Source organism: Siphateles boraxobius, unplaced genomic scaffold (assembly GCF_051911475.1).
Source record: "Siphateles boraxobius isolate OS27281-9 unplaced genomic scaffold, OSU_SipBor_1 50, whole genome shotgun sequence".
NCBI classification, from domain to species: Eukaryota; Metazoa; Chordata; class Actinopteri; order Cypriniformes; family Leuciscidae; genus Siphateles; species Siphateles boraxobius.
Genome location: NW_027509142.1, coordinates 2,857,130 through 2,883,998, shown reverse-complemented (window position 1 = coordinate 2,883,998; position 26,869 = coordinate 2,857,130). Strand labels below are relative to the sequence as shown.

At 45.4% G+C, this 26,869-nt stretch overlaps 1 protein-coding gene across 4 annotated transcripts in view; it reads right to left on the bottom strand.

Moving 5' to 3' along the window:
• nav1a (neuron navigator 1a) overlaps window positions 1-26,869 on the bottom strand; it is a 151,701-nt gene that overhangs the window by 21,126 nt on the left and 103,706 nt on the right. For 2 of the 4 annotated variants that reach the window (XM_077204731.1, XM_077204729.1), the window contains exons 9-15: window positions 15,284-16,043; window positions 11,362-11,793; window positions 8,664-8,705; window positions 8,428-8,567; window positions 6,761-6,940; window positions 5,770-5,822; window positions 5,050-5,073 (exon numbers count right to left, since the gene is read on the bottom strand). In XM_077204731.1, coding sequence (XP_077060846.1) covers window positions 5,050-5,073; window positions 5,770-5,822; window positions 6,761-6,940; window positions 8,428-8,567; window positions 8,664-8,705; window positions 11,362-11,793; window positions 15,284-16,043 — 1,631 coding nt within the window. The remainder of the gene's footprint in view (window positions 1-5,049; window positions 5,074-5,769; window positions 5,823-6,760; window positions 6,941-8,427; window positions 8,568-8,663; window positions 8,706-11,361; window positions 11,794-15,283; window positions 16,044-26,869) is intronic. The other 2 variants (XM_077204732.1, XM_077204730.1) reach the window with 1 other exon arrangement.

The following is a 26,869-nucleotide window of genomic DNA, read 5'->3' as shown; positions in this document are numbered from 1 at the left end:
CGCACCAGGGACAAGGCCCAAGAGGATAAAGAGGGACACAAGGATTTACAAGACCTTGCTCCTCAGGAACCTGACGATCAGAACGTGCTTCTGCATACTTCTGCAACACGATGAGCGTCGTTTAAACACCGAGGCAACATCATTTTGAGGGTGATTTAGGAAAACAGCCCACTGCAACCCATTTTCCAGGAAAGAGAGCACTGAAGTGATCGAAAGCTTTCAGGATCTCCTCTGGAGAGAAGACGCACTCAACGACTAGGTTCCACTTCTAAAGGCGTAAGCACGCTACCCAATTCTAGGGGGTGCTCGCAGAAGTGATGGTAACTATCACATGTTCTTGTGATAGTCACCTGAACCTCCGCGTTCAGATGTAAGACCGCCCGGAATCTCCGGGGGAAGAACGCGTGTGCCATCGTGCCCCGTCCCCGAAAGAGTTTTCAGGGGAAGTCAGGAAGGCTGTTGAAGGGAACCAGGTCTAGTTGGGCCAATAAGGGGCAACTATGAAGACCTGTTCCTCTCCTGACTTGGCACGTAGGTGCAAGCGACGGGCGCAAAAGACAGGAGCATTGCTCAACACAACATGTGAAGATCACTGGGCTTCAGGAGCATTTTCTGCTCAGCACTTGGGTGTGACAAGTTCACTGAGCTTCAGGAGCATTCCTGCTCAACACCTGAGTGTGATAAACTCACCGAGCTTCAGGAGCATTTCTGCTCAACACTTGAGTGCGAAGAACTTCACTGAACGACAGGAGCATTTCTGCTCAGCACTTGAGTGTGACAAGTTCACTGAGCTTCAGGAGCATTACTGCTCAACACCTGAGTGTGATAAACTCACTGAGCTGCAGGAGCATTTCTGCTCAACACTTGAGTGCGAAGAACTTCACTGAGCACCAGGAGCATTTCTGCTCAGCACTGCGTGTGAAGAATTCACTGAGCTACCTGTGATGAACTCACAGAGCTACAGGAGCATTGCTGCTCAACACCTGAGTGCGATGAACTTCACTGAGTTTCAGGAGCAATTCTGCTCAACATGAAGAGTGATAATTTCACTGACTTGCAGGCGCAAGGCGACCATGAGTCGCAGTCACTTTTAGAAGGCTCACTGGGGTTAAACGCATTTCTGCGGGCCCCTGGGGCAGCTGAGACCCAGTGTTTGTCCAAGGGTAGTCCGCTCGGTTTACCCAAACACTGGTTCGGAAAAATAAAACCGGGGGGGCAACTGAGCGGCCCCGGAATGGTCATGACCCAGCCGGACCCAGGGGATGGAGTCTCCACTTGCCCTGGCTATAACTGTCGTGAGGCTCGATGGCGGCACGATTGAGTAAGCGGGAGGAGTGGAACAAGGCGCCCTCAGAAGCGTCTGACTCCAAGGAGGAGGTGACGGGTGAGTTTGTGACATGCAGGGGAAGCTTGCGCAACGGTCGCAATGTCTAACAACTCGAGGCACAAATGCCCGTGTAGTCGGGGGTCGCCCAGGCCCCCGTTAAAACACGCCCTTTATACATGGCCCCTCTGTTGAAGAGGGTTTGGCAGCAGACCGGGGTGAACTATAGTCACACAGGGTGAGCTGCTCTGCCACGGTCACCTCGGGACTCGATCGTGAAGCTAGCGCTGAAGCGGTCACATATGGAGGAAGCCAAAGGCTGCGACTACCATATACCCCAGGAGCCTCTGAAAGTTCTTTCAGTGGGACCCTTTCTCACTTCAACACCAGCTGAACACATTCTCATTGGAGAGACATGTTGGACCGAGTACCTCTCCAAAACTAAGAAAGAGATACTCAGCCCGTGGGCGAGACTACTCTCTTCCAGTTGACCTGACGACCCAACAGGCTCTGGAGCACTCGAGGGGAAGGACACTGTACTGATACTCCACCCTTAGACGCAACACACAGGATGGCCTGCGGTGCGGGAGGTAGAGATCTGAAGCACCTGTCTTTCAGGTCAAAGCTGCAGACCAATCTTGGGCCAAGATGGTCACGACCCACCCCCTAGTTGCACGAAGAACGAGTTTACAACTGGCCTTCGTACCGGCTGGAGGAGCGGCTATATCAAATCCTTCGCCAGCAGGATAAGATAAGCACGCACAAGTCAGGAGCACTGCTCAACACTCGGTGTGATGAATATCACTGAATTTTCAGGAGCACGTCTGCTCAACACCTAATGTGATGACTATCACTGACTTGAGCGGGGTAGCCGAGCCTGAGGTGGGGCAGCAAAGTAGAGAGAGTGGTGTTAGTGTGCTGTGCAACACTTACCTGTCTCCACAAGCGGCAGGGGGCGCGTGAGAAGGCGGATGACCGGGTCCTCGAACGCACCAAGCTGCCTGCTGGCGACCAAGGGGGAGCTGAGGGGTGTAAGGCTATACAGGGTCACACCCGCCAGACTGGCCCTCTTGGGACCCAGGAACAGATGAAATTGCTCTCTCTTTGAAGTGTGGGTACCGCTTGCTCCGCTTTTTCTTTTTTTTTTTTTTAGGGAGCCAGCGGCGGAACAGACACACACACAAACAAAGGCTCCACCCGGCCCTCACCCGGGGGGAGGGAGTGATCGTGCCACTCCAAGAGCATCTCATCCATTCCTGGGCGGCCCGCTCCGGAATGCTTTCGCTGTCGCTTGCCACCTGGCTTGGCAGCGCCTGGAGCGGGCTGGGTGTCTCTACTGCGGCCAGCTCCATGCTGAGGCCTGGGTGGAGGCTGCTGCGGAGGGCCAGCAGGAGCGGCGGCCGGAGAACGCCCACGGCGACGAGCAGGCGGAGGAGCTGCCACCGGCGGCGGGTGGAGGCAGCAGCTGGCCACCGGGGCAGGATGTGCCGGATGACCTCCGTCTGCGCTTGAGCGGCAGAGAACTGTTTGATGCAGTTCTCCACCGCGTCGCCGACCAGCCCAACCTGGGAAATTGGGGAGACCAGGAACCGAACCTTGTCCGCATCCGCCATACCAACCAGGCTGAGCCAACGAAGGCGCTACTGGACCACCAAGGTGGACATCGCCAGACCGATCACGCACGCTACGACACCCGTACCCCGGAGGGTGAGGTCAGATGGAGTGCGGTGCTCACCTATGAGCGCACGGTCTGGATTACCCTCGTGCATGCCATGGGTGCCCTAGCCTGCAGCAACGCCATGGCACGCAAGAGGAAGGGGCTTGCCCACAGGCTTTGTAAGCTCTGCCCGTCGGAACAGACGAAACTCACAGGCCTTAGGGGGGAGACGAGGATCCCCCCAAAAGGCAGCGGCCGCCGGACACAGGTGCACCTGTGTCGACAGACCGCTCCAATGGAGGGACACCTCGCAACCCTTCACCGTTCCTCCATCAAGGGTAATGAGGGGGAAAAGCTAGTCAGGCAGTTTCTGCCAGAGAAAGATGCTGTTCACCACCTGATAAGCTCTCCATGCATTTCGGGAAAGAGAGGCACTGGGGCGGCGAGCTGAGAACCAGCGCGGCCCGCCCCAAGATACCAAACTCCAGATTCCAACCGAGACTGAACGGGACACGGTGGAGGTTCCACTCGAGCCCGGCAGCCTCGGCGGCCCGTTTCAGCATAGCTGATAATTCTGGATCCGGCTCGGGCAACATTGAACTCCCGGAGGGAGACAATGCAGCCGAGTCATCATCTCTAGAAGTCAGCTCACCCTCCGATGCTGCAATCGGCGTCCTGTCCTCCAGGGGAGCCCCGAGTGAAACCGCTGGCCCACCCATTACAGATGGACCAGCAGACAACACAGGAGGCTCCAGTGGTTGCAGTGGAAGGGAGGAGTGAGGAGCCCACAGGGAATGGTTACCGGGCGGGACATCCAACACTATCCTCCGGTCACCCATCCCACACAGCACCCGAGGGTGGGGCATGGTAATGGGGACTCGCTCTCCGCGAACGAAGGCGAGTCTCGCCCTCAACACTGCGACAGTCATGTTCCCACAGTGAAAACATGAGCTGTCCACAAAAGCTGTCTCAGCGTGCTGTAAGCCAAACACGTGACACAACAGTTGTGACCATCAGAGAGAGACAGGGAACGACCGCACCCAGAAACGCACGGGCGGCATGACATCTTGAAAAAGACGCAAACGCACCCGTGTTGCTCTTTCAGAAAATAGGACCGTCACCAGTGCCGGAGCACACAGGGGAATGACCGCGGCAACACTGAACAGAGAACTGAAACAGTGAAGCACTCACTTTTCCGCCCTCTAACCAGCCATCAACACACACAAACATTTAGAAATTTGTTGCTGTTAAAACAGCAGTTGAGAGCTCAAAGCTCGCGATCACCGCTGCACTCGTGCTGTAGAACACCAGCACTGGGAGAGTCTTCCTGAAGAACACCGACACACTCGCTCGTTGTAGACAACAGCACTCTCAGAGACATCAAACGATCGGCTCCGAAGCGAAAGGCAACTAGTGCGTGCATCCACTTCCGTATTTATACCCGCGCCGCGGGGGCGGAGTGTGTGATGCGAATCACGCACGCCAATTACATTGGCTCGTTCAATAGTACTCGAAGAAGACAGGCTCTCTAGCGAGATCCCATTTCAGTCGGCGTCGACTACGTCCGACGTTATCGACTGAAAGGGAACCAAACTCTTCCAGTCTCAGCTACAATTCATGTTTCATGAATTCGGTCAAAGTAGACATTGTTCACGGGCAGCCAATGAAGACCATAGACTGCCATTATGCAAATTTGTTACATTGTTACGCATGCATGTAACAGGAAGTAAGACTGGAATTACTGACGACTCGTTTCAGGCAGTTCAGAATCAATTCATTCTTTTAGGAAACAATAACTTTATTTGTTGTTGCACTTTGATTTTTAAAACTTTGCAGACCTTTAACATTCACAAACAGCTACATTATAAACTACATGAAAGGCAGTATTCGAAAAAGCATAATAGGGGCACTTAAAATGCTGTGCCATTGAGCAGCACCTGACATTAGCTGACGTTAGCTGTTATGATCTCTGAGAACATGTATTACAAAAACAGGTTACGGTATACATATGATTATCTTTAACTTCTGGATGACGGAGAGGGAAAATCCGAGAGAGACAGACACTCACCTCGCCCTGAATTCTCTCCTCCGCCTGAGAGATTGCACGGAAGAAAAGAACGGCAGAGAGACAGTAAGAAGCTGAATAAATGGAAGTCAATAGTGATGAAAAAACACTCATTCAAATGAAAAAGATCTAAGACAGGAACAGGGCTGCACGATTTGGTCAAATTATTTTGACAACATTGGTCTTTTGAATGTAATATAATAAAGATAGATAAATATAAGCTAAAAACTAAAAATAACATTAAATTCTAGACTTGATTTTGATTTAGATTAATTTTATTCAATTACCTGTGCAGCCCTAGATAGGAATGGCATCAAATGCATTTTGTTTTTAATAAAGAAATGATAAATTATTTCACTATTTATAGGCCAATTGGGTTAATTAGCTGAGAATAAGTAGTAGGGCTAATTCTTATGAGTGAATCAGTAAATGAAATACATATTTTACTTAAGTTGCTTATACTACTGCGTAAATCAGTTTTGTTTGTTTTTTTGTACAAAAACAGGACAGTTCTTCATTGAACCAATAGATCACATCAGCACCTATGTCATGTGCAGCAGTTCAAGTAACAACTCCATTTTCAGTAAGGAAAGCAGAGAAAGCTTCTACTAGCGTCCCTGCTGTGAGGGTCTAATAAATCAGCAGGAGCAGACCGAGCCGCACTCGTGAGAGTCTAGCGCCGTATGACACGTGTTCTGGGGGGAAAAGTGCTGGGATACTTACCGAGGAGTAGCTGGAGGAGGCATTAGACACCAGTGAGAGCACTGAGCCATGAACTGCAGCAGGACAAAGAGAGACAGAAAGAGAACAAGTGTGATTTTAAATACATAGTTAGAAAATGCTTAAGTAATTTAGTAGATGCTTTGATCAAAAGGAACTTAAAGTACACTTAAGACCAAAGTATACTTAAAGGAATAGTACAGTTAAAAATTAAAATTCTGTCATTATTTACTCACCCTCAAGTTGTTTCAAACCTGTATGAGTTTATTTTTGAATGAACACAAAGGAAGATATTTTGAAGAATGTCGGTAACCAAACAGTTGATGGACCACTTGAAAGTGAATGATGAGAGAATTTTAATTTTTAATTTTAAACTATTCCTTTAACTTTTTATGCGTACACTAGGGTATGCGTACTGTATTCTTTTCGCGAATTTGAGGCAGCGTAATGGTTTAATGATCTAGCGCAAAATAGAGAGAGATTTGGTGAAAACTAAGCGAATATTTAATTACTGCAATAGTAATTTCTCGTTAGAAATGACATCAGAAATGGAAAATGTTGGTCAATAACATACATTTACTGACCAGCAACCGCAACTTTCAGACACAATCTTTATTTATTTATTTTCTGGCTCAACTGTCACAGAATGGAAAGCCCGGGATTGTGGGATATCAAAGGCAGCGAAGGATACATCTGTGCTGCCTCCTTCAAAAATCAATCAGACGAAGATACCTCAGGAGACAGGAAGTGAAGCTAACACTGAATTCAGACCTCCCTACTTTGGAATGAATCCTCCGAAGGCAGTAATTATAACCTTTCGGACACAGCCTGGAAGAGTATACTTTGACAGGCTGTGTGTACAACTGTGCATACGTAAAAAACGTTAAAAAAAAAAACGGCTTTACTACTTAAAGGGACAATGCTAATGTTTTGTCCCTTCTGAGATCCAAAGTATGCCCTCATGTAGACTGAACCATACAACCCAAAGTCTCACCGTCATCACCGGGATCTCTGTCTCTGAAGGAGCCGGATCGGATCATGCTCTTGGGCCGCTCGGCGAGTGATAGGGTGCTGCCCAGCGGTGAGGACTGATACAGATCAAAACTGGCCTCTTGAGTGGGAATGCTGTTGGATCTGGTCATCCTTGGCGTTCCTGAGGTGGAGCTGGGTGTCACTGCACATAACAGACAACAGAGGGAGCCAGTGTTTATATATGATATAAATCAGGCACAGTGGAGAAAGGTGTCCTGCATGTTGCCTGGTGGGGATGCATCTTTTTATGCAATATTGGAACATTTATTTATTAAGTTTATTCTACATGATTTATCCGTGCATATTGTTATTATTTTTAATTAATGTGGCTTGTAATCTTTAATCAAAATAACTTGCCCTCCCTCTTGCAGCATCTCTTCTCTTCTCTGATGGACTGTTTACTGGTGTGAGGGCGGGACAATAACCTGTCACTCACATGATATCCACCAATAGCATACCACAACCATCCAATCAATTCCCCATGGATAAAATGAAGCCTCACCCTACATTTGTTCTTGTTTGAGAAGCTGTTTCGCTCAGATATACGTCACAATAGGGAAGAAAAGCCTATCGCAACTTCCGTTTCATGCCGATTTAAAGCAAACAGGGATGCAAAACAGGAATCAAAATGAACCTTATTAACTTAATATACAGTATATATCTTTTTCATGAGCAAACTGAATCCTGGTGGAAAGAAAATCAAGTCCCGCCTTTCATTATTTCCCACAGAATAATCCAGTTTCACTCATATCATCAGAGTTCACCCTCATCCTTCCCTCGGGTCATTTTGACCCGGAATATTTTTGTATATATATATTTTTTTTGTTAAATTGACAGTTCATCGGAGGGGTCCAAGACCCTAGGACTTTTGTCGCAATTGAACCACGAATCCACAAAATGAAAAATAAAATTGAATGGATTCGAGGAGTTTTGTGCTTGAAATTTTTTTGACCCCCTTAGGAATGAATGGTATGCGAGGAATGCTTTAGTACACATAGCAACACCTAAAAATGCTCAAAATTCAAACTAGAAATGCTAAAACTTTACCAAAACATTATTTTATTATGTCTAGATAATGTCTCTGAATGCAAACTGAAGAAAAAATGACTTTAGGACCCAGCGGAACGGCTCATTTGCTCCAAAAAGAGTTATAAGGCCATCTAGTGGCTTGAGTCATGAAATATCATGTTATATGATTTTTTTTCCCACAAGATGTTGGCAAAGACACCAAATTTAAGATATTTTGAGCTGAATTAAAAGGATTATGCATGAAATTATTTTGAATTTAAGTTTGAGGAATTTGAATTTGAGGAATGTCCTTAAATTACTAAATTACTATTTACTTATTATTTATTGATGAAATCTAGTAATTCAAAGGTAAATAAGATCAAATAAAAGAAAAAAATCTCCTAAATCAATTGCATTGACAAAATAATATATATATATATATATATATATATATATATATATATATATATATGATCAAAATGAAATAAAATAAGCTTTCTGGAACAAAGACAATTAAGTATAATGTTAGGGCTTCGGGTCATTTTGACCCGCGAGGGAAGGATTTGCTACAGGACACGAAGGAAGGATGAGTTAATGCTGTAGAAGTGTGCAGACACTTACTGATGCTTGTCAGTGGCATCTTTGCTGTCAGTATGGGTGAAGGGAACTGTGGTGGACTGGTCGTCTCCGTCAAGCTCATGATGGTGTGTGAGTGGCGTCTCTCTTTGTTGTCCTCCTCAGCCTGCAAGGAGATGTGCTGGCTGATGGGAAATGGGGGTGTGACATTAGTTTCATGGATTTACTGCATTGGATCAAACCGTTTGCCCCATTAAGAGGTAAAGTTAAATGAACAGTACCTTAAGCCTTTCTTTGGGAGAGTATTTCTGTCCCGTTGTGAGCTGAAAAAAGAAAAAAAAAGAGAGAAAAAGAGCATTATTCAAATGACAGGACGCTTATGCATGGAAATGAAGAGATCACACACCAAAAATAGATCACAGAAATTTGTAAAACAAAATTAACAATTAGTAGTTCAGCCAGGGGGATAATTAGAAGAGATATAATCTGAGTGTTAACATAATAGGCAATTTTTCTGCTTTGAATTTTGGGTGCATGTTATCTGAGTACAAAAGTGCTGTATGAATATAAATGCTGTGGTGTGCCTCTGTGTTGTAAGATTACTTGACACTAAGTATTAAACTTCAGTGTGTAAATTGCCCTGAACCGGTTGTGCTAAACCTATGAATGATTCCCAAATCATGTGACTTATTGTCCCTGTTTACACCTGGTATTAAGATGTGTTATAATCGGTCGGATCACAAGTGGACTACGCTAAAAACTAAAACGGGTCCAAAACGCTTTGAGCTTGTCGACTTTCCACCTTTTCCAGAGGTAGTTGAAAACATATTAGACCGGATTGCTTTCGTAGTGTAAACGCTCATGGGGACGAATGTGTTCAAACAGCCACAAAAGACCGCCTTCTCTCCGCATACTGACCTAATGAGTAACATTATGAGAAGCAATCTCACAAGACTTAAACTGTCGGCTGAAGACCCAAGTTTAGTTTGAAGATGAAAAACATACCAAGCACAATGTTCTTTCACCATTCCTGATTTCTAACACACACACACACACACACACACACACACACACACACACACACACACACACACACACACACACACACACACACACACACACACACACACACACACACACACACACACACACACACACACACACACACACACACACACACACACACACAGCATTAGGTTGCTCTTGCCGCTATCAGAGCAGAAACTAAAGCTAAGTTTTTCAATAGCAGCTGCAGCTCTCCGTGTGTTTTTCCGTTGTTCATGTTTTCATGTTCATATGTAAATTGCGCAAGCTTATTATGTCCATTATATCGAAAGAATATAATATACATTTCCCAACCCATAGACCCTCCCCTCGAAGAAATCAGAACAGAAGTGGTTGAAAGTGGACAATAGAGGCAGATTGTAAACAGGAATTTGTCTCCCACGTCTACTTGTGATCTGATTCACCAAAACGCATCTTAACACTAGGAGTAAACAGGGTCATTGAGGAGAGGTGAGCTTTTAGACATGATCTAGACATGATTTTTGCATGGCAGTCAACTAAAGAGGTGGAGAAATATCATTAAACTTAGTACACCACATCAACAGCCTAGCAACTTTATAGCAACATGCTAACACACCCTAGCAATGCCCTAGTAATCAAATTGCAACCTGCTATCAACTGCTAAAACACCAAAGAAATGGGCTTGCAACCACCCATAGAATGCTATACCATTGTGGCACTACTACTCCCTAGTACTATTTTCCTAACAACATGTCAAAATATTTTTTTGATCACAAACTGCTCTGCTCTGTCCATAGACACAGTTTTGAGGAACAGATAGAGCTGAGTCTTCATTAATAACTCCATAGTGAAGAAATGGATAAAGAGAGCAATGGATAAGAGCTGTAATGGAGAGAGATGAGTTGCCGAATAGAAACGGTATTAGAGTCACTGCAAATTAAACAAATGATAGACTTCCTGCCTCAGACACATAACCCCCATTAGCCCTTCAGCTCTGTGGCGGCCCAATAAAAATAATGAGCAACATTAAGGCCGTGAGCTATTGTCCAGTTTTTAATCTGACTAAGAAAGCATTAACTAAATGTTGTGGTGGGTTTTTATAAAGGAGACCACACAAAAACTGAGCTGCATGAACCTTGTGGTGAAAATAAGCCCAGTAACAGGAAGACTGGGCTGCTTTTAGCCGCTGCTTTGAACACGCCACCCAATATGCTCATTTACATGGGAGGGCTGCTGTTTTAGGCCAGAGACAGGAATTTCTTTATTTTTAAATGTGATGTAGATAAACTCATAAAAGTCTTCTTGTTTGTTTTAAAATAAAAGTGAACTGAATCATATACAATATAATATAATACAACTGATGATTCTTAATTCTTATTTTAGTTTTAAATGACCGATTATAATAACTTTATACATTTTTATAGTGATTAAAGAGAGACATTTTCCTATTTCTTTATTGGGAAATACAATTAATTCCTAATTCCTTGATGTTTAAAATTTCCCTCTAAAATAAAGTAATTAAATATAATATAATATAATATAATATAATATAATATAATATAATATAATATAATATAATATAATATAATATAATAAAATATAATATAATATAAGAAAATGTTATAATAAATAAAAATATCATAAATAAAATACACTGTATAAATGTGATTATTTTATACACTATGTATGTATGTATATATTTTTTTTCATTTTTTTTTTCATTCTAGAGAGCCTTTCATTGAAATAAAAAAAAAAATGCATACACTATTGAGTGGAAGATGAGTTAAGGGCTATTTAACCGTAAAGCATAAGACTGTCAAATTTAAATGCGTACAGTATATATGCTAAAAGCTAATTTTGTCAGCATTTAGGAGTTACACTAGCACAGCTCATGTGATCTCAGACACGTAACACGCAGACAGTAGGTGCATGAATCACTGGACACGGCCTCACCTGTCAGTCGTGAGAGTAAGTGAGACCCGGCTTCCAGTTGACCAGCCACCGAGCGTCCCTCTGTCCTCATGTCTGGGCCTGGGCTCCGTCACGCTGCCCCCTGCTGGAGACACGCTCATCTGTAGCGACAAGGACTCCATGCTACGATGAAGCCCGGAGAGGCGGGGGTAGAGCGAGGGAGAGCCACCAGCACTGCCCCCTCGGCCCACGGTGGCGCTGGAGAAACACTCAGAGGAGTTGACATTGAGGATGGGAGCCGGGCTGGGGGTCAGACAGTTTGAGCTGCTGATTCCTGAAAGATCCTGTAATTTGGAGAAGGGCGGCACTTTGGGGGGAAGCTGGTCCTCCACATTGATTATCCCACAGTCCAGGCTGTTGGAGTTGACTTTGTCCAGGTGAGCAGGTTTGGGCAGAGATCTGGCACTGGATGGCCTGTGGATCCCATGATATAGCAATTATATTAGAAATGACACTAAATAACTGACATGATAAATGTGAGTTAGTGACGAAATAAATAAATAAATAATAATAATAATATATTATTTTTATATTTATTATTATATATAGATCAAAAGATCCAAGTGCTTCACCTAAAACTCCTATATAAATATATATAGGTCATTCTTTATGAAAACAAAATATTAAAAGTTACATTTAAGATACATTTCAAATTGTTATTGTAATAAAAATTGAAGAATTTATTAATCAATTTTATATCATTATCTGGCATTAGGTTATTTTAATATAATTTATACACTACCTCAGTATTTATTAATGTTTTTAATTAACCTTTTTTATAGTTTCAGTTTTAATTGTAGCTGAAATCTTTTTAAATTTATATGCTTTCATTTTTTAAATATATATATATATATATATATATATATATATATATATATATATATATATATATATATATATATACGTATATTTAGTTTTAATTATTTTAATTTCAGTTTTAATTTGAGAATTTTTTTGTTCTTCAATCGAAAATTATTTCAGTTAGTTCTCAAGGTAACCTTTCTATTTTATTTAATTTATTTTTTTTATATTTTTTAAAGTCGAATATTTATAATCTAATAATCGAATCTTTATATTTTATGTTAGGCTCATTTAATTTCACAAAATTATTTAATTTTAAATTTGAATTAACAATGATAATAAATTTTTAACCAATAAATGCCAGTATTTGAGAATTTAAACTGCTTGCTAACTTTTTGTGTTAGCAAGTCAAAAGATCCAAGTGCTTCTCCTAAAACTCCTAAAATGTCACAGAATTTCAAAAATTCCCACCCTCAAAAATTATACCAAAATTAAAACCTTATGTTTTAGCGTGTAACACTATTCAATAAGGTTCATTATTTAACATTAGTTAACATAAACTAGAATGAACAATACTTCTACAGCATTCATTAATCTTAGTTAATATTTATTTCAACATATATTTATTTGTTAACATTAGTAAATGCACTAGGAACTATCATGAACAAACAATGAACAGCTGTATTTTTATTAACTAACATTAACAAAGATTAATAAATACTGTAACAAATGTATTGATCATTGTTAGTTCATGTTAGTTAATACTAGGGGTGGCACGATCCACCTTTTTTGCCTCCGATACCGATTCCGATACCTGGGACTCAGTATTGGCGGATACCGATCCGATCCAATACTAAAATAATAATTAAAAAAACAGTGCCAAATTACCTAATAAACTGTATCTGTATGCCTCACTGTGGGGAAGAGACTGTGATGATTCTTTTGTTAAAGGCATCAAAGCTTGACTTAAACATTATTTTCCTTACTTTGTAAAACAATACAGACAAAATATGTACTATATAATTAAAAGACATTTATTTTTAAATTTAAAGCGCAACTTTTTAATGAAGCAGCAACATATGATAGATTGGACAGAACGACTAACTGTGCGTTCACACCGGACGCGAATAGCGTGTCAAATTCGCGTCTACCGCGTCTAGTTTGACGCTTGACCACTTTGTGTTAATTCGCGTGTCAAGAGTGAAACTGACGCGCGTAAAAACAAAAGTTTGAAGCGAAATTTACGCGCGACACGCGCGTCAGAATCGAAACCCGTTGGCGGCCATCTTTTTTATGTTGATCGAGCATTCATCGGAGAGTCACCCCTCTGTATTTGCTCTGGAGAGCAGAACGGCGGCGTAGGGGTAATCGTCGCCGTATTTGTGTCCATCAGACCCTTCGAATGCGAACCCAGTGTGGCGAGTTTCACCATGACGGCGGCTTTCAGCGGTACTTCCGCCTGTCCCGCGCCCAGCTTGATGACCTGTTGTCCCGCATCGGAGCGAGGAGCACCCTCGCCCTCATCCACCTAATCTGTCATTTATTTTTGTTTTGATGATAAATGGAGCCAGCCTCCAAAAGTGATTAATCTGTCCTGTGATTTTTATCTCTCTCTCGAACAACACTGTCCAGACACGAACTTATGCAGTATGTTGGTTGTCTTTACATTAATAATATTTCATATATCTAGATATGGAATAAATAGCATTCAATACAAAATGAATATGTCTCATATATTGAAATCAAGTTTTATGTGATAAAATATTTGCTTTGTTGTGCATTAGAACCAGTCATATTACAAAATAATTTATTGAAGCCTCCAGATACTTCACCACATGACAGCAGCATGCATCTAGGCTCCGGATTGGTTAACGCGGTTCAGATTTTTCAACTCGGGCGGCAGACGCGAATTCGCGTCAAACGCGTGAATGCACAAATAGCACTAACTAAATCATTCGCGCGTAACGCGCTTACCGCGCCAGCCGCTTAATTCGCGTCTACCGCGCCGCGCTCTACGCCTCATTCGCGCCGCAGGAATTTTTTACGCGCGTAACGCGTCTTTGCATTGACTTAACATTGAAATCACTCGCGCCTGACGCGCTATTCGTGTCCGGTGTGAACGCACCATGAGGCTATCAATAAACTGCCATTCCGCAAAAGTATTGTAATATGAAAGGCTCCAATTCAGAGCGGCACGAAACACTTATGCGCATCCCGTGCGCAGAATGATGCGCTCGAAGCAACAAGGAGTCACGGCGCGCAGCGCTTCGCATTGAAAAGTTCAATGCACAAAAGTAAGATATACATATATTTCTTTATTTATTCATTAGTTTGAGCCTTTTAACAGTTTTAAATTTCAGTTAATGTGCGCGTGAAGAGCAATTATATCGCTCTCTACTCCAGTGTTGTGATCACTGATCAGTTGTGTTGTGATCTAACAGACACCCGGTAGAAAGTAAAATGTGAAACTCCAGCACGTTAAAGTCCTTTTATGCAAACCATAGACCTTTATGTACAGATCTACGGTATAATAATAGGAATATTGACTCATCTTGGAGAGAGTTTCATCGTGTTGACTGTTTTACCCGAGTGTGACGCGCTGTTTGAGTGCAGAGAATGACTCACAGCCGCAGCGGAGGGAAGCACTCAGGTGAAGATTAATTTAACGATTTAAATCTGTACCTCACATTAAACTATATGTAATGGCTTCATAAAACTTGGAATATAGTACACGGAAACATTATAGTGCTTTATAATGTTTTTGTGCCTTTTGTGTTGTATAACAATAACATTCGTAGGCTACAATATCGGATCGGATTTGGATGGTCTCGTCTGGCGATACCCGATCCGGCAAATATTGCTAGTATCGGAGCAATACCGATACTGAGTATCGGATCGGCGCACCCCTAGTTAATACATTAACTAAGGTTAACTAATGCAACCTTATTGTAAAGTGGTACCATTAGCATAGATGAATTGTCATTTTGCAAAATTTCAAGTAGTCAAATTCCAGTTGTTTTTCCATCATTGAAAGAACAAGTGCAAACCCCAGCCAATAAATGCAGATGTGAGGTTTAAGCTAGGTGAAGGAGTTTTTTCTCACCTCTGGGAGTTGGGAGAGGGCAGCTCTGAATATTTCCCCAGGCTGGATGGCTGCCGAAGTCCCAGTAGTTTGGAAGGAGGCTCCAGCGCACTCTGTGTTGGTGTCAGTGAGCCGTTCTTCAGCGATCCTCCTGCACAACACTCAGAGTCAGACGCCACTGCCTTGGCTTTGGCCTTCTCCTTCTCACGGTCCGTCTGGTTGACTGGGCCGTATCCTCCTGTACTGGCCCGATGGGAGCTCTTCCCACTGCCTGGTTCCTTCAGTCTGGACGGGGTGGGGACTGTTTTCAGACCCTGCAGACCAGCGTCCATGTTGCTGCTGACGGGGCGAGCACCCGGCCGTCCTCCCGTAAGACTCAAAGTGCTGGACTTAGCGGGTCTTGGGAGACTCCGATACTGGATGTTGCTGCGTGCATTCGGAGCCATGAAGCCTTGATCACAGATGGATACATCAAGGCTGGTCTTTCGTCCTCCAACTACACCACCAGCAGAGGGTTTCACTGGGATACCAGAGGTTTTAGGAGTTTTGTTCCCAATCACAGCATCTCCAGCAGGTGTCAGGACAGTGGCAGTGCCGGTAGTTGGAACAGTTTTCTTGTAACCAAAGGAATTTGTGGTGCCGGCAGAGGGACGGACAAGACCGGAGGGAGGTTTCCGGTGTTCACCGCGATCTTTCCCTGCATCCGAACTGGAGCGCTGTAATCCGGATGTTTTCACCGCCAGTTTGGCTTTATCCACAACTCGCTGATCATTCTTTGGAACTGCAGGTAAACACAAATCAACACAATCAGACATGAGTAACCATAATCAAGAAGAATTATTACAAACACCAGACCAAGAAAGAAGAGATCATATTGTGTTTGATGAGTTTTGCACACCTCACATTTTATTCAGATAATTAATTGAGTGAAATAATCTAGTTCACTAAATTAAATATTTGGCGCTGAGGAGATTGTGCAAAGTTTACTAGGAAAGGCATTAATGCAACCTCTACTTTACACTTCATTTAACACCACAATGCATGTGCAATACACAGACACACACACACACACACACACACACGCACGCACGCACGCACGCACGCACACAAACACGCACACACACACAGCTTTGTTTTTGTGATTTGTGAGGACATTCCATAGGCGTAATGGTTTTTATACTGGACAAACTGTATATTCTATCCCCATACACTGCCCCTATCCCTAAACCTACCCGTCACAGGAGACATTCTGCATTTTTACATTTTTAATAAAACACTGCTTAGTATGTTTTAAAGCCATTTGAAATATGAGGACTCAGGAAATGTCCTCACAAATCACGTTCAAGTTGTAATACCAGTGTAATACCCATGTCATTATACACATTTGTGTCCTCACAAATCACAAAAACAAACACACACACACACACACACACACACACACGCACGCACACACGCACATACGCACATGCACAAGCTGCTTCATTAGAATAATGCAGTGTATGGATATAATCCATCAAACTGTTTATGCATCTGACTTCAATTCACTCAACTGTGACATGACAAGCTGCTTGAATATTTAAGACGTTAACAGAGGACCTTTGAAGTCATAGAGCTATTTAGGAAACAAAGGGAGCGAGTACGGCACAACTGTTACTGTACTGACAACATGAAATGGGTGAATTTGCAAAGCCCACCCTGATGGCCATCTGGATCCTCTCAGAGATATTTATAAATATGCGGCAAAAACAGGGCCAAAACGCTAGTGCAATCGTGACTCGATCTCTGGACGACTGGGAAAACACACCAAACAGACTGTTCGTAAACTTGAAAATTGGCTTTACTACAACAACGCAATCCACGGTATGCGAAAAAACTCGCGAGAGTAGCTTAAACATTTAAACGGCTCAATTAGCAGACCACACAACAAATAAAAATAGCGTAACGGTGAAATACCGCGTGTCACGAGGCGCTGTAATTCACACCACTGCCACCCAGGACGACGGCCAACACAAGTAAATACAGCTGACATTAACTTGAGATGTAGATTAGATGTGAAAAGAAATATGTTGAGCTGGAATAATGTAGTACATTAGCAGGCTACGACTGGATTAACTGCTAGCATGATTGTATCAAAGGATACAAGGGGGAGCAAGACACATTTTTTACACATTTGTTTAGACTGGAGGTAAACAGTAAAAGTGAGTAAGAAACAGAAAAAGAGAGAAAGTCAATGAAAACTGGTAAAATTGGACAGGGAGGAAAAAAATAGCTAACCGAAAGAGTCTAGCCATTAAGCTATCAAACTGACAGAGATACAGCTGTGAGAAGAGGAATGAAGATAGATGTAATTTGTCTTCCTGATACTTCATCACTGTAACGGCTGGCTTGTACGACGAAATATATACTTTGCGTTGAACATGGTCTTATTATACAAGATTGTGTCTTAGAATAACAACGTGTCAGTTCAATGGGGCATATTTGAGATCTATTTCCCTGACACACAGCATTTGACTGTTATTAGCGGTGTTTGCTAATGCAAAATTCATTATACTATTACAAACACTCATAATTAGGGTTCGGGATAAAAAATAAAATAAAAGTAACCCCCCTCATACTCACATGGTTTGTTGATTAGAGGTGAGCTATTACTACTCTAAAGCATTACTCTAAAGTAAAAGTATCAGTTAATGCAATACTAAGACAGAACAACATTCGAATAAGAACTTACTTTGCAAATAACTTTATCCGAGACTTGCTACTGCCAATAGATACACGACACACTGTTGTGAGCAAGTAAGACATGCATGTGCAATACAGCATACATGAATTACCCACAGAAGATCTATACAAGTGGAGCTGGGGAAGGTGGAGTGTTTTTGAAAACTCACTGCAACTGCAAATGCTGACCAAGTATTTGCAGGTTGAACACGCGAGCTCATTGGCTACTGATACAACAGGAACCAATCAGCTGTGCCCTATAGAAAATAATGTGATTGCAAACAGTTTGAGTTAATGACCCCTCAGTCTGCGCCATCTAGAGTTTCTTGACAGAACTTTGTATTTGTCATTGTCACGTAACCTACGACATCAGTTGAATTCGGATACTACTCTTTTACATACTGTTTTTTGCTTACTATATAGTGGACAAAGCAATATTAAAAACACAGGGAAAAGACGGGGCTAAGTTCAACAAAATTCACGGCACATGTGCAAGCTAAATGTATTATTTTGTATATGTACTTTTGTATATTGTATTTGTAAATGTATACATGTGCGTCATGCGCTTTGTATGCATACCCTAGCATACGTGTAAAAACTCAAGTATATTTTCAGCTTGAGCAAAAAACTAAGTGGTGTCTTTTTTATTTATTCACTGAGAATACTCATTCAGATGCATTGACTGATTCGTTCACTTACCCTTTATGCTTTATGCATCATCACACCAGTAGGTGGCAAAGATTATCTTTTGTTGGTCATAAATGGTCCAAGTGATTCAGTAAAAAAAACAACAACAGCAACAAAAAGAGTTCAATACCACCTTTTGTTCTTTTTAATAATGTATCTTCATCATCGTCTGCATCCTATACTGTCACAATTCTCCAATCTCCTTTATCACCTTGTAATCAAGACTCTTATGAAGAACTGAATGAACTACACACATTCAGTGCATCAGCAGATCCTCATTCATGAATGAGGCATGAACAAACAAAATTCAAAACAGTGAATCTTTGAATGCAGGAGAGCAGTTGCATGCTTCACAAGAGACTTCAGAAAATAAGCGATTCATCCACTTAAACGATTCGGTCTAAAACAGTGATGTGTGCTTAAATACAGGTCTCTTTTACCGCAGCCTATAAAACCCATGAGATCAGCTCGTGCTGCAGCAATGGGATTGATCAGGCGGAGTTAAGTACTGTCACTCTGTCAGAGGAACGAGATCCCATAAATAAGATTGATCGGCTCATTTCTCTCCCAGTATATGAGGCTGTATTTCATACACATCTCGCATGACAGGGATAGAGGTTCCCAATTATATAACTGTATTTTTCAAGTATGGAATATTTGAGATCCAATTCCAGTGGATGGTAAATCATAAAGACAACACTGAATAAAAGCTGGAACTAATTCTCTCTGTTGCAACATGTGGGTATAATCATGTTTCCAGTGCCATCTCGTGCCTTCGGTCTGTCCAATCACAGCGTCTGTCCACAGGGAGAGACAGATAGCGCTGACACAGACGTTTGGCTTGCCGCTCGGTAACGTCTGCGCACTCGCTGAAAGACTAATGACTACTTTTGTGCTCCACTGTCTCTGGGACAAACCACTTCACTGAAGCATTCAGCCAGTTTTCGCAGTTCGGCTTGCGTCTGGTTCGTCTGACAACGTTCGTTCTTTTTTTTTCTCTGTCCAATCATGGCATTTTCAAAGCTTTAGATAGACAAATGTGATAAACGTGTTAGTACGCCGATTCTTTTAATAAATCACTCAAAAAGACTCGCGGATCAGTCTCAAACTCATCATGAATCGATTTTAATCTGGTGCAGTCGCTGCATTTTGTATTCATGAACTCTTTTATAAAAGACAGGAAGTGATGCAAATATGAAGTTTATTGTAAAGATGTTTTGCTTTGGCAACATGGAAAATTATTAGGGGGAATCATGTTTTTAATGGATTTAAAACAAAATCTTCACTCTGGAACAACAGAAAAATATCCTGTTCCCTTTCAGTCGATAACGTCGGACGTAGTCGACGCGACTGAAATGGGATCACGCTAGGGAGCCTATCATCTTCGAGTACTATTGAACGAGCCAATGTAATTGGCGTGCGTGATTCACATCACACACTCCGCCCCCGCGGCGCGGGTATAAATACGGAAGTGGATGCACGCACTAGTTGCCTTTCGCTTCGGAGCCGATCGTTTGATGTCTCTGAGAGTGCTGTTGTCTACAACGAGCGAGTGTGTCGGTGTTCTTCAGGAAGACTCTCCCAGTGCTGGTGTTCTACAGCGCGAGTGCAGCGGTGATCGCGAGCTTTGAGCTCTCAACTGCTGTTTTAACAGCAACAAATTTCTAAATGTTTGTGTGTGTTGATGGCTGGTTAGAGGGCGGAAAAGTGAGTGCTTCACTGTTTCAGTTCTCTGTTCAGTGTTGCCGCGGTCATTTCCCTGTGTGCTCCGGCACTGGTGACGGTCCTATTTTCTGAAAGAGCAACACGGGTGCGTTTGCGTCTTTTTCAAGATGTCATTCCGCCCGTGCGTTTCTGGGTGCGGTCGTTCCCTGTCTCTCTCTGATGGTCACAACTGTTGTGTCACGTGTTTGGCTTACAGCACGCTGAGACAGCTTTTGTGGACAGCTCATGTTTTCACTGTGGGAACATGACTGTCGCAGTGTTGAGGGCGAGACTCGCCTTCGTTCGCGGAGAGCGAGTCCCCATTACCATGCCCCACCCTCGGGTGCTGTGTGGGATGGGTGACCGGAGGATAGTGTTGGATGTCCCGCCCGGTAACCATTCCCTGTGGGCTCCTCACTCCTCCCTTCCACTGCAACCACTGGAGCCTCCGGTGTTTTCTGCTGGTCCATCTGTAATGGGTGGGCCAGCGGTTTCACTCGGGGCTCCCCTGGAGGACAGGACGCCGATTGCAGCATCAGAGGGTGAGCTGACTTCTGGAGATGATGACTCGGCTGCATTGTCTCCCTCCGGGAGTTCAATGTTGCCCGAGCCGGATCCAGAATTATCAGCTATGCTGAAACGGGCCGCCGAGGCTGCCGGGCTCGAGTGGAACCTCCACCGTGTCCCGTTCAGTCTCGGTTGGAATCTGGAGTTTGGTATCTTGGGGCGGGCCGCGCTGGTTCTCAGCTCGCCGCCCCAGTGCCTTTCTTTCCCGAAATGCATGGAGAGCTTATCAGGTGGTGAACAGCATCTTTCTCTGCCAGAAACTGCCTGAATAGCTTTTCCCCCTCATTACCCTTGATGGAGGAACGGTGAAGGGTTGCGAGGTGTCCCTCCATTGGAGCGGTCTGTCGACACAGGTGCACCTGTGTCCGGCGGCCGCTGCCTTTTGGGGGGATCCTCGTCTCCCCCCTAAGGCCTGTGAGTTTCGTCCGTTCCGACGGGCAGAGCTTACAAAGCCTGTGGGCAAGCCCCTTCCTCTTGCGTGCCATGGCGTTGCTGCAGGCTAGGGCACCCATGGCATGCACGAGGGTAATCCAGACCGTGCGCTCATAGGTGAGCACCGCACTGCATCCGACCTCACCCTCCGGGGTACGGGTGTCGTAGCGTGCGTGATCGGTCTGGCGATGTCCACCTTGGTGGTCCAGTAGCGCCTTCGTTGGCTCAGCCTGGTTGGTATGGCGGATGCGGACAAGGTTCGGTTCCTGGTCTCCCCAATTTCCCAGGTTGGGCTGGTCGGCGACGCGGTGGAGAACTGCATCAAACAGTTCTCTGCCGCTCAAGCGCAGACGGAGGTCATCCGGCACATCCTGCCCCGGTGGCCAGCTGCTGCCTCCACCCGCCGCCGGTGGCAGCTCCTCCGCCTGCTCGTCGCCGTGGGCGTTCTCCGGCCGCCGCTCCTGCTGGCCCTCCGCAGCAGCCTCCACCCAGGCCTCAGCAGGGAGCCGGCCGCAGTAGAGACGCCCAGCCCGCTCCAGGCGCTGCCAAGCCAGGTGGCAAGCGACAGCGAAAGCATTCCGGAGCGGGCCGCCCAGGAATGGATGAGATGCTCTTGGAGTGGCACGATCACTCCCTCCCCCCGGGTGAGGGCCGGGTGGAGCCTTTGTTTGTGTGTGTGTCTGTTCCGCCGCTGGCTCCCTAAAAAAAAAAAAAAAAAAAGCGGAGCAAGCGGTACCCACACTTCAAAGAGAGAGCAATTTCATCTGTTCCTGGGTCCCAAGAGGGCCAGTCTGGCGGGTGTGACCCTGTATAGCCTTACACCCCTCAGCTCCCCCTTGGTCGCCAGCAGGCAGCTTGGTGCGTTCGAGGACCCGGTCATCCGCCTTCTCACGCGCCCCCTGCCGCTTGTGGAGACAGGTAAGTGTTGCACAGCACACTAACACCACTCTCTCTACTTTGCTGCCCCACCTCAGGCTCGGCTACCCCGCTCAAGTCAGTGATAGTCATCACATTAGGTGTTGAGCAGACGTGCTCCTGAAAATTCAGTGATATTCATCACACCGAGTGTTGAGCAGTGCTCCTGACTTGTGCGTGCTTATCTTATCCTGCTGGCGAAGGATTTGATATAGCCGCTCCTCCAGCCGGTACGAAGGCCAGTTGTAAACTCGTTCTTCGTGCTACTAGGTGGTGGGTCGTGACCATCTTGGCCCAAGATTGGTCTGCAGCTTTGACCTGAAAGACATGTGCTTCAGATCTCTACCTCCCGCACCGCAGGCCATCCTGTGTGTTGCGTCTAAGGGTGGAGTATCAGTACAGTGTCCTTCCCCTCGAGTGCTCCAGAGCCCGTTGGGTCTTCAGGTCAACTGGAAGAGAGTAATCTCGCCCACGGGCTGAGTATCTCTTTTCTAGTTTTGGAGAGGTACTCGGTCCAACATGTCTCTCCAATGAGAATGTGTTCAGCTGGTGTTGAAGTGAGAAAGGGTCCCACTGAAAGAACTTTCAGAGGCTCCTGGGGTATATGGTAGTCGCAGCCTTTGGCTCCCTCCATATGTGACCGCTTCAGCGCTAGCTTCACGATCGAGTCCCGAGGTGACCGTGGCAGAGCAGCTCACCCTGTGTGACTATAGTTCATCCCGGTCTGCTGCCAAACCCTCTTCAACAGAGCGGCCATGTACAAAGGGCGTGTTTTAACGGGGGCCTGGGCGACCCCCGACTACACGGGCATTCGTGCCTCGAGTTGTTAGACATTGCGACCGTTGCGCAAGCTTCCCTTGCATGTCACAAACTCACCCGTCACCTCCTCCTTGGAGTCAGACGCTTCTGAGGGCGCCTTATTCCACTCCTCCTGCTTACTCAATCGTGCCGCCATCGAGCCTCACGACAGTTATAGCCAGGGCAAGTGGAGACTCCATCCCCTGGGTCCGGCTGGGTCATGACCATTCCGGGGCCGCTCAGTTGCCCCCCCGGTTTTATTTTTCCGCCAGTGTTTGGGTAAACCGAGCGGACTACCCTTGGACAAACACTGGGACTCAGCGGCCCCAGGGGCCCGCAGAAATGCGTTTAACCCCAGTGAGCCTTCTAAAAGTGACTGCGACTCATGGTCGCCTTGCGCCTGCAAGTCAGTGAAATCATCACTCTTCATGTTGAGCAGATTTGCTCCTGAAACTCAGTGAAGTTCATCGCACTCTGGTGTTGAGCAGCAATGCTCCTGTAGCTCAGTGAGTCCATCACAGGTAGCTCAGTGAATTCATCACACGCAGTGCTGAGCAGAAATGCTCCTGGTGCTCAGTGAAGTTCCTCGCACTCAAGTGTTGAGCAGAAATGCTCCTGAAGCTCAGTGAGTTTATCACACTCAGGTGTTGAGCAGTAATGCTCCTGAAGCTCAGTGAACTTGTCACACTCAAGTGCTGAGCAGAAATGCTCCTGTCGCTCAGTGAGGTTCTTCGTACTCAAGTGTTGAGCAGAAATGCTCCTGAAGCTCGGTGAGTTTATCACACTCAGGTGTTGAGCAGGAATGCTCCTGAAGCTCAGTGAACTTGTCACACCCAAGTGCTGAGCAGAAAATGCTCCTGAAGCCCAGTGATCTTCACATGTTGTGTTGAGCAATGCTCCTGTCTTTTGCGCCCGTCACTTGCACCTACGTGCCATGTCAGGAGAGGAACAGGTCTTCATAGTTGCCCCTCATTGGCCCAACTAGACCTGGTTCCCTTCAACAGCCTTCCTGACTTCCCCTGGATTCGGGGACGGGGCACGGTGGCACACGCGTTCTTCCCCCGGAGATTCCGGGCGGTCTTACATCCGAACGCGGAGGTTCAGGTGGCTATCACAAGAACATGTGTTAGTTACCATCACTTCTGCGAGCACCCCCTAGAATTGGGTAGCGTGCTTACGCCTTTAGAAGTGGAACCTAGTCGTTGAGTGCGTCTTCTCCCCTGAGGAGATCCTGAAAGCTTTCGATCACTTCAGTGCTCTCTTTCCTGCAAAATGGGTTGCGGTAGGCTGTTTTCCTAAATCACCCTCAAAATGATGTTGCCTCGGTGTTTAAACGACGCTCATCGTGTTGCAGAAGTATGCAGAAGCACGTTCTGATCGTCAGGTTCCTGAGGAGCAAGGTCTTGTAAATCCTTGTGTCCCTCTTTATCCTCTTGGGCCTTGTCCCTGGTGCGACTGCACTGCAGAGACCGCCCCTGAGCCACTGCAGGTAGTGAGTTAAAAATTCTGTTATATCAGTTCTCCTGCTCGCGTGGTCTCTACTAGAGGGTAGGGACTTGCTCGCTTTCGGTCAACGTATTGTGCCTGGAGTCTGGGCCGGCTAACTCTCACAAGCTGAGACCCCGGCTCGGATTGTGCCCAAGGTTCCTACCTCTCCCGTAATAGGAGCAGGTGGTGAGCCTGCAAGCGCTGCCCTGGAGGAGGCAGATCCAGCCCTGGCTTCTCTGTCCGATTCGCTTGGACGTGTACAGAATGCAAGTCATAGACCTCAGACCAGCTCTTCAAATATCTGTTGGAATTCAGCAGAGAGGGAAGGCTGTTTCCATGCAAAGTTGCACTTAGTGCTTGCCTTCATTTCGGCAAAGATCCGAGATGCAACATGTCCACTTAGGTGTTGAGCTCCTCTATGATGAGTGTAAAGTGCTCCGCCTGGGCGTTGACGATATACTTTGCTAAACAGATTCTAGAGTTGGGGGCTGGACGACACCTAGTTGAACCGCTGCTTCCCGTGGGCTCCCTTCTCATGAAGCCAGTTTCACCGTGAGCCCGGTTCAAGTGTCGGCTTGCTGCGCCATTCCCCTCCTATGGACTGGATACGTGCGCCTTTCTACTCCAGTTGAGTTCCCTTAAAATTGAACCCTGTTGAGTTCCTCCACACCCCTCCGACGTCGGACGTGCGGAACGTCTGGTGTTAGGCCTACCACTCGTAAGCAGTGTGGAACCTGTGTTAGGCTGGGTCCATATGTTGCGGTCCCTTCGGTGACCCCATATGTGTATTCTTCCACGATACGGCTCCCTGCGGTGAGCCCGTGTCTTCCCTCGGCAGAGTCTCTCTGCCGTCACTGTCCGGTGTGTCTCCCCCCGTCTTAGGCTGGAGCCACCCCAGTGACATTCCAGATGTTAGACTGCCCGGTTTCCGCCCAGTTCATATGTGTATTCTCCACATTTCCTCCCTCGGGTTGGATGTGGCTTCCGCAGCGTCCCTTCCTTCCAACGTACGGGGAACGCTTTCCCAGTGGTCCTGTAGGAACAGCAGTGACTTCCCTGGCCTAAGCCCTGTCCTTCCCCGCCTTAAGTTTGCGGGGGCATCAGGAGGCTTTGGTTTAGGCACTGGAAGGTGGCAGCGTTAGTGGCGTGTTCAATGGTTGATCCCATTTCAGTCGCGTCGACTACGTCCGACGTTATCGACTGAAAGGGAACGTCCTGGTTGCGTATGCAACCCACCGTTCCCTGAAGGAGGGAACGGAGGACGTAGTCCCCTTGCCACTACCGCTGGACCACCGCTGACCCCGGGTTACTCTCGGCTCCTCAGCGAAAAGCAACTAGTGCGTGCATCCACTTCCGTATTTATACCCGCGCCGCGGGGGCGGAGTGTGTGATGTGAATCACGCACGCCAATTACATTGGCTCGTTCAATAGTACTCGAAGATGATAGGCTCCCTAGCGTGATCCCATTTCAGTCGCGTCGACTACGTCCTCCGTTCCCTCCTTCAGGGAACGGTGGGTTGCATACGCAACCAGGACGTTCCTGTTTTCTATATTGTTCTGCAAACTTTTGATGACACCTAATCAATTCTAATTCATAATCATAACCTACAGCAGCAAGAATAACACGATGTCACACGGTAAGTAACAACCAGCTATTAGGATAAAATATCGCTCTAAAACAGAACAAGCTTTTTCATTTGTTGGTACTCTAGAAAACGGATTGCTTGTAGTAGCTGACATGACAGCTTCACTGAAACGGTGTAATTTGGGGAGAAAACATCTAAAGTGTGTGTTCTGAATAAAGCAGATCGAGTTGCGCAGTTCACTGGGTGCAATTGCTTAAATTTCATCAGTCTGTCATTCATCCTCTTCTGTGCGTTTGAAAGCTGGACCGCATTGGACGCCGCATGAATGGCAGACATATGCAGGAGCGTTGACGTGCTGGCTACATGTCAACACACACTGACTGAATGAAAGACTAAACATGGCTGCCTTTCATTAAAGTGACATCATGACGTGCTTCGTGTTTCTTTTGGGATAAATGGGTTTATTTTCCAACACGTACAGTACAGCATCCAGATGGTCTCTTTCAGGTCCAGCTGGATAAACGCTGTGTTCCCCACTGTCTCTCGCTTTATTGTAAATGGCAAACGGACCCCCGCAAGGTGGCATTAAACGCACGATGGAAAAAAAGAATCAACTGGTTTCTTTAAGCTCTTTTGATTTAATGCATTAACTCTAAAGATTACTAAAATATCACAAAGATTTGCTAAAGATTACACTTAACAATGTTATTAT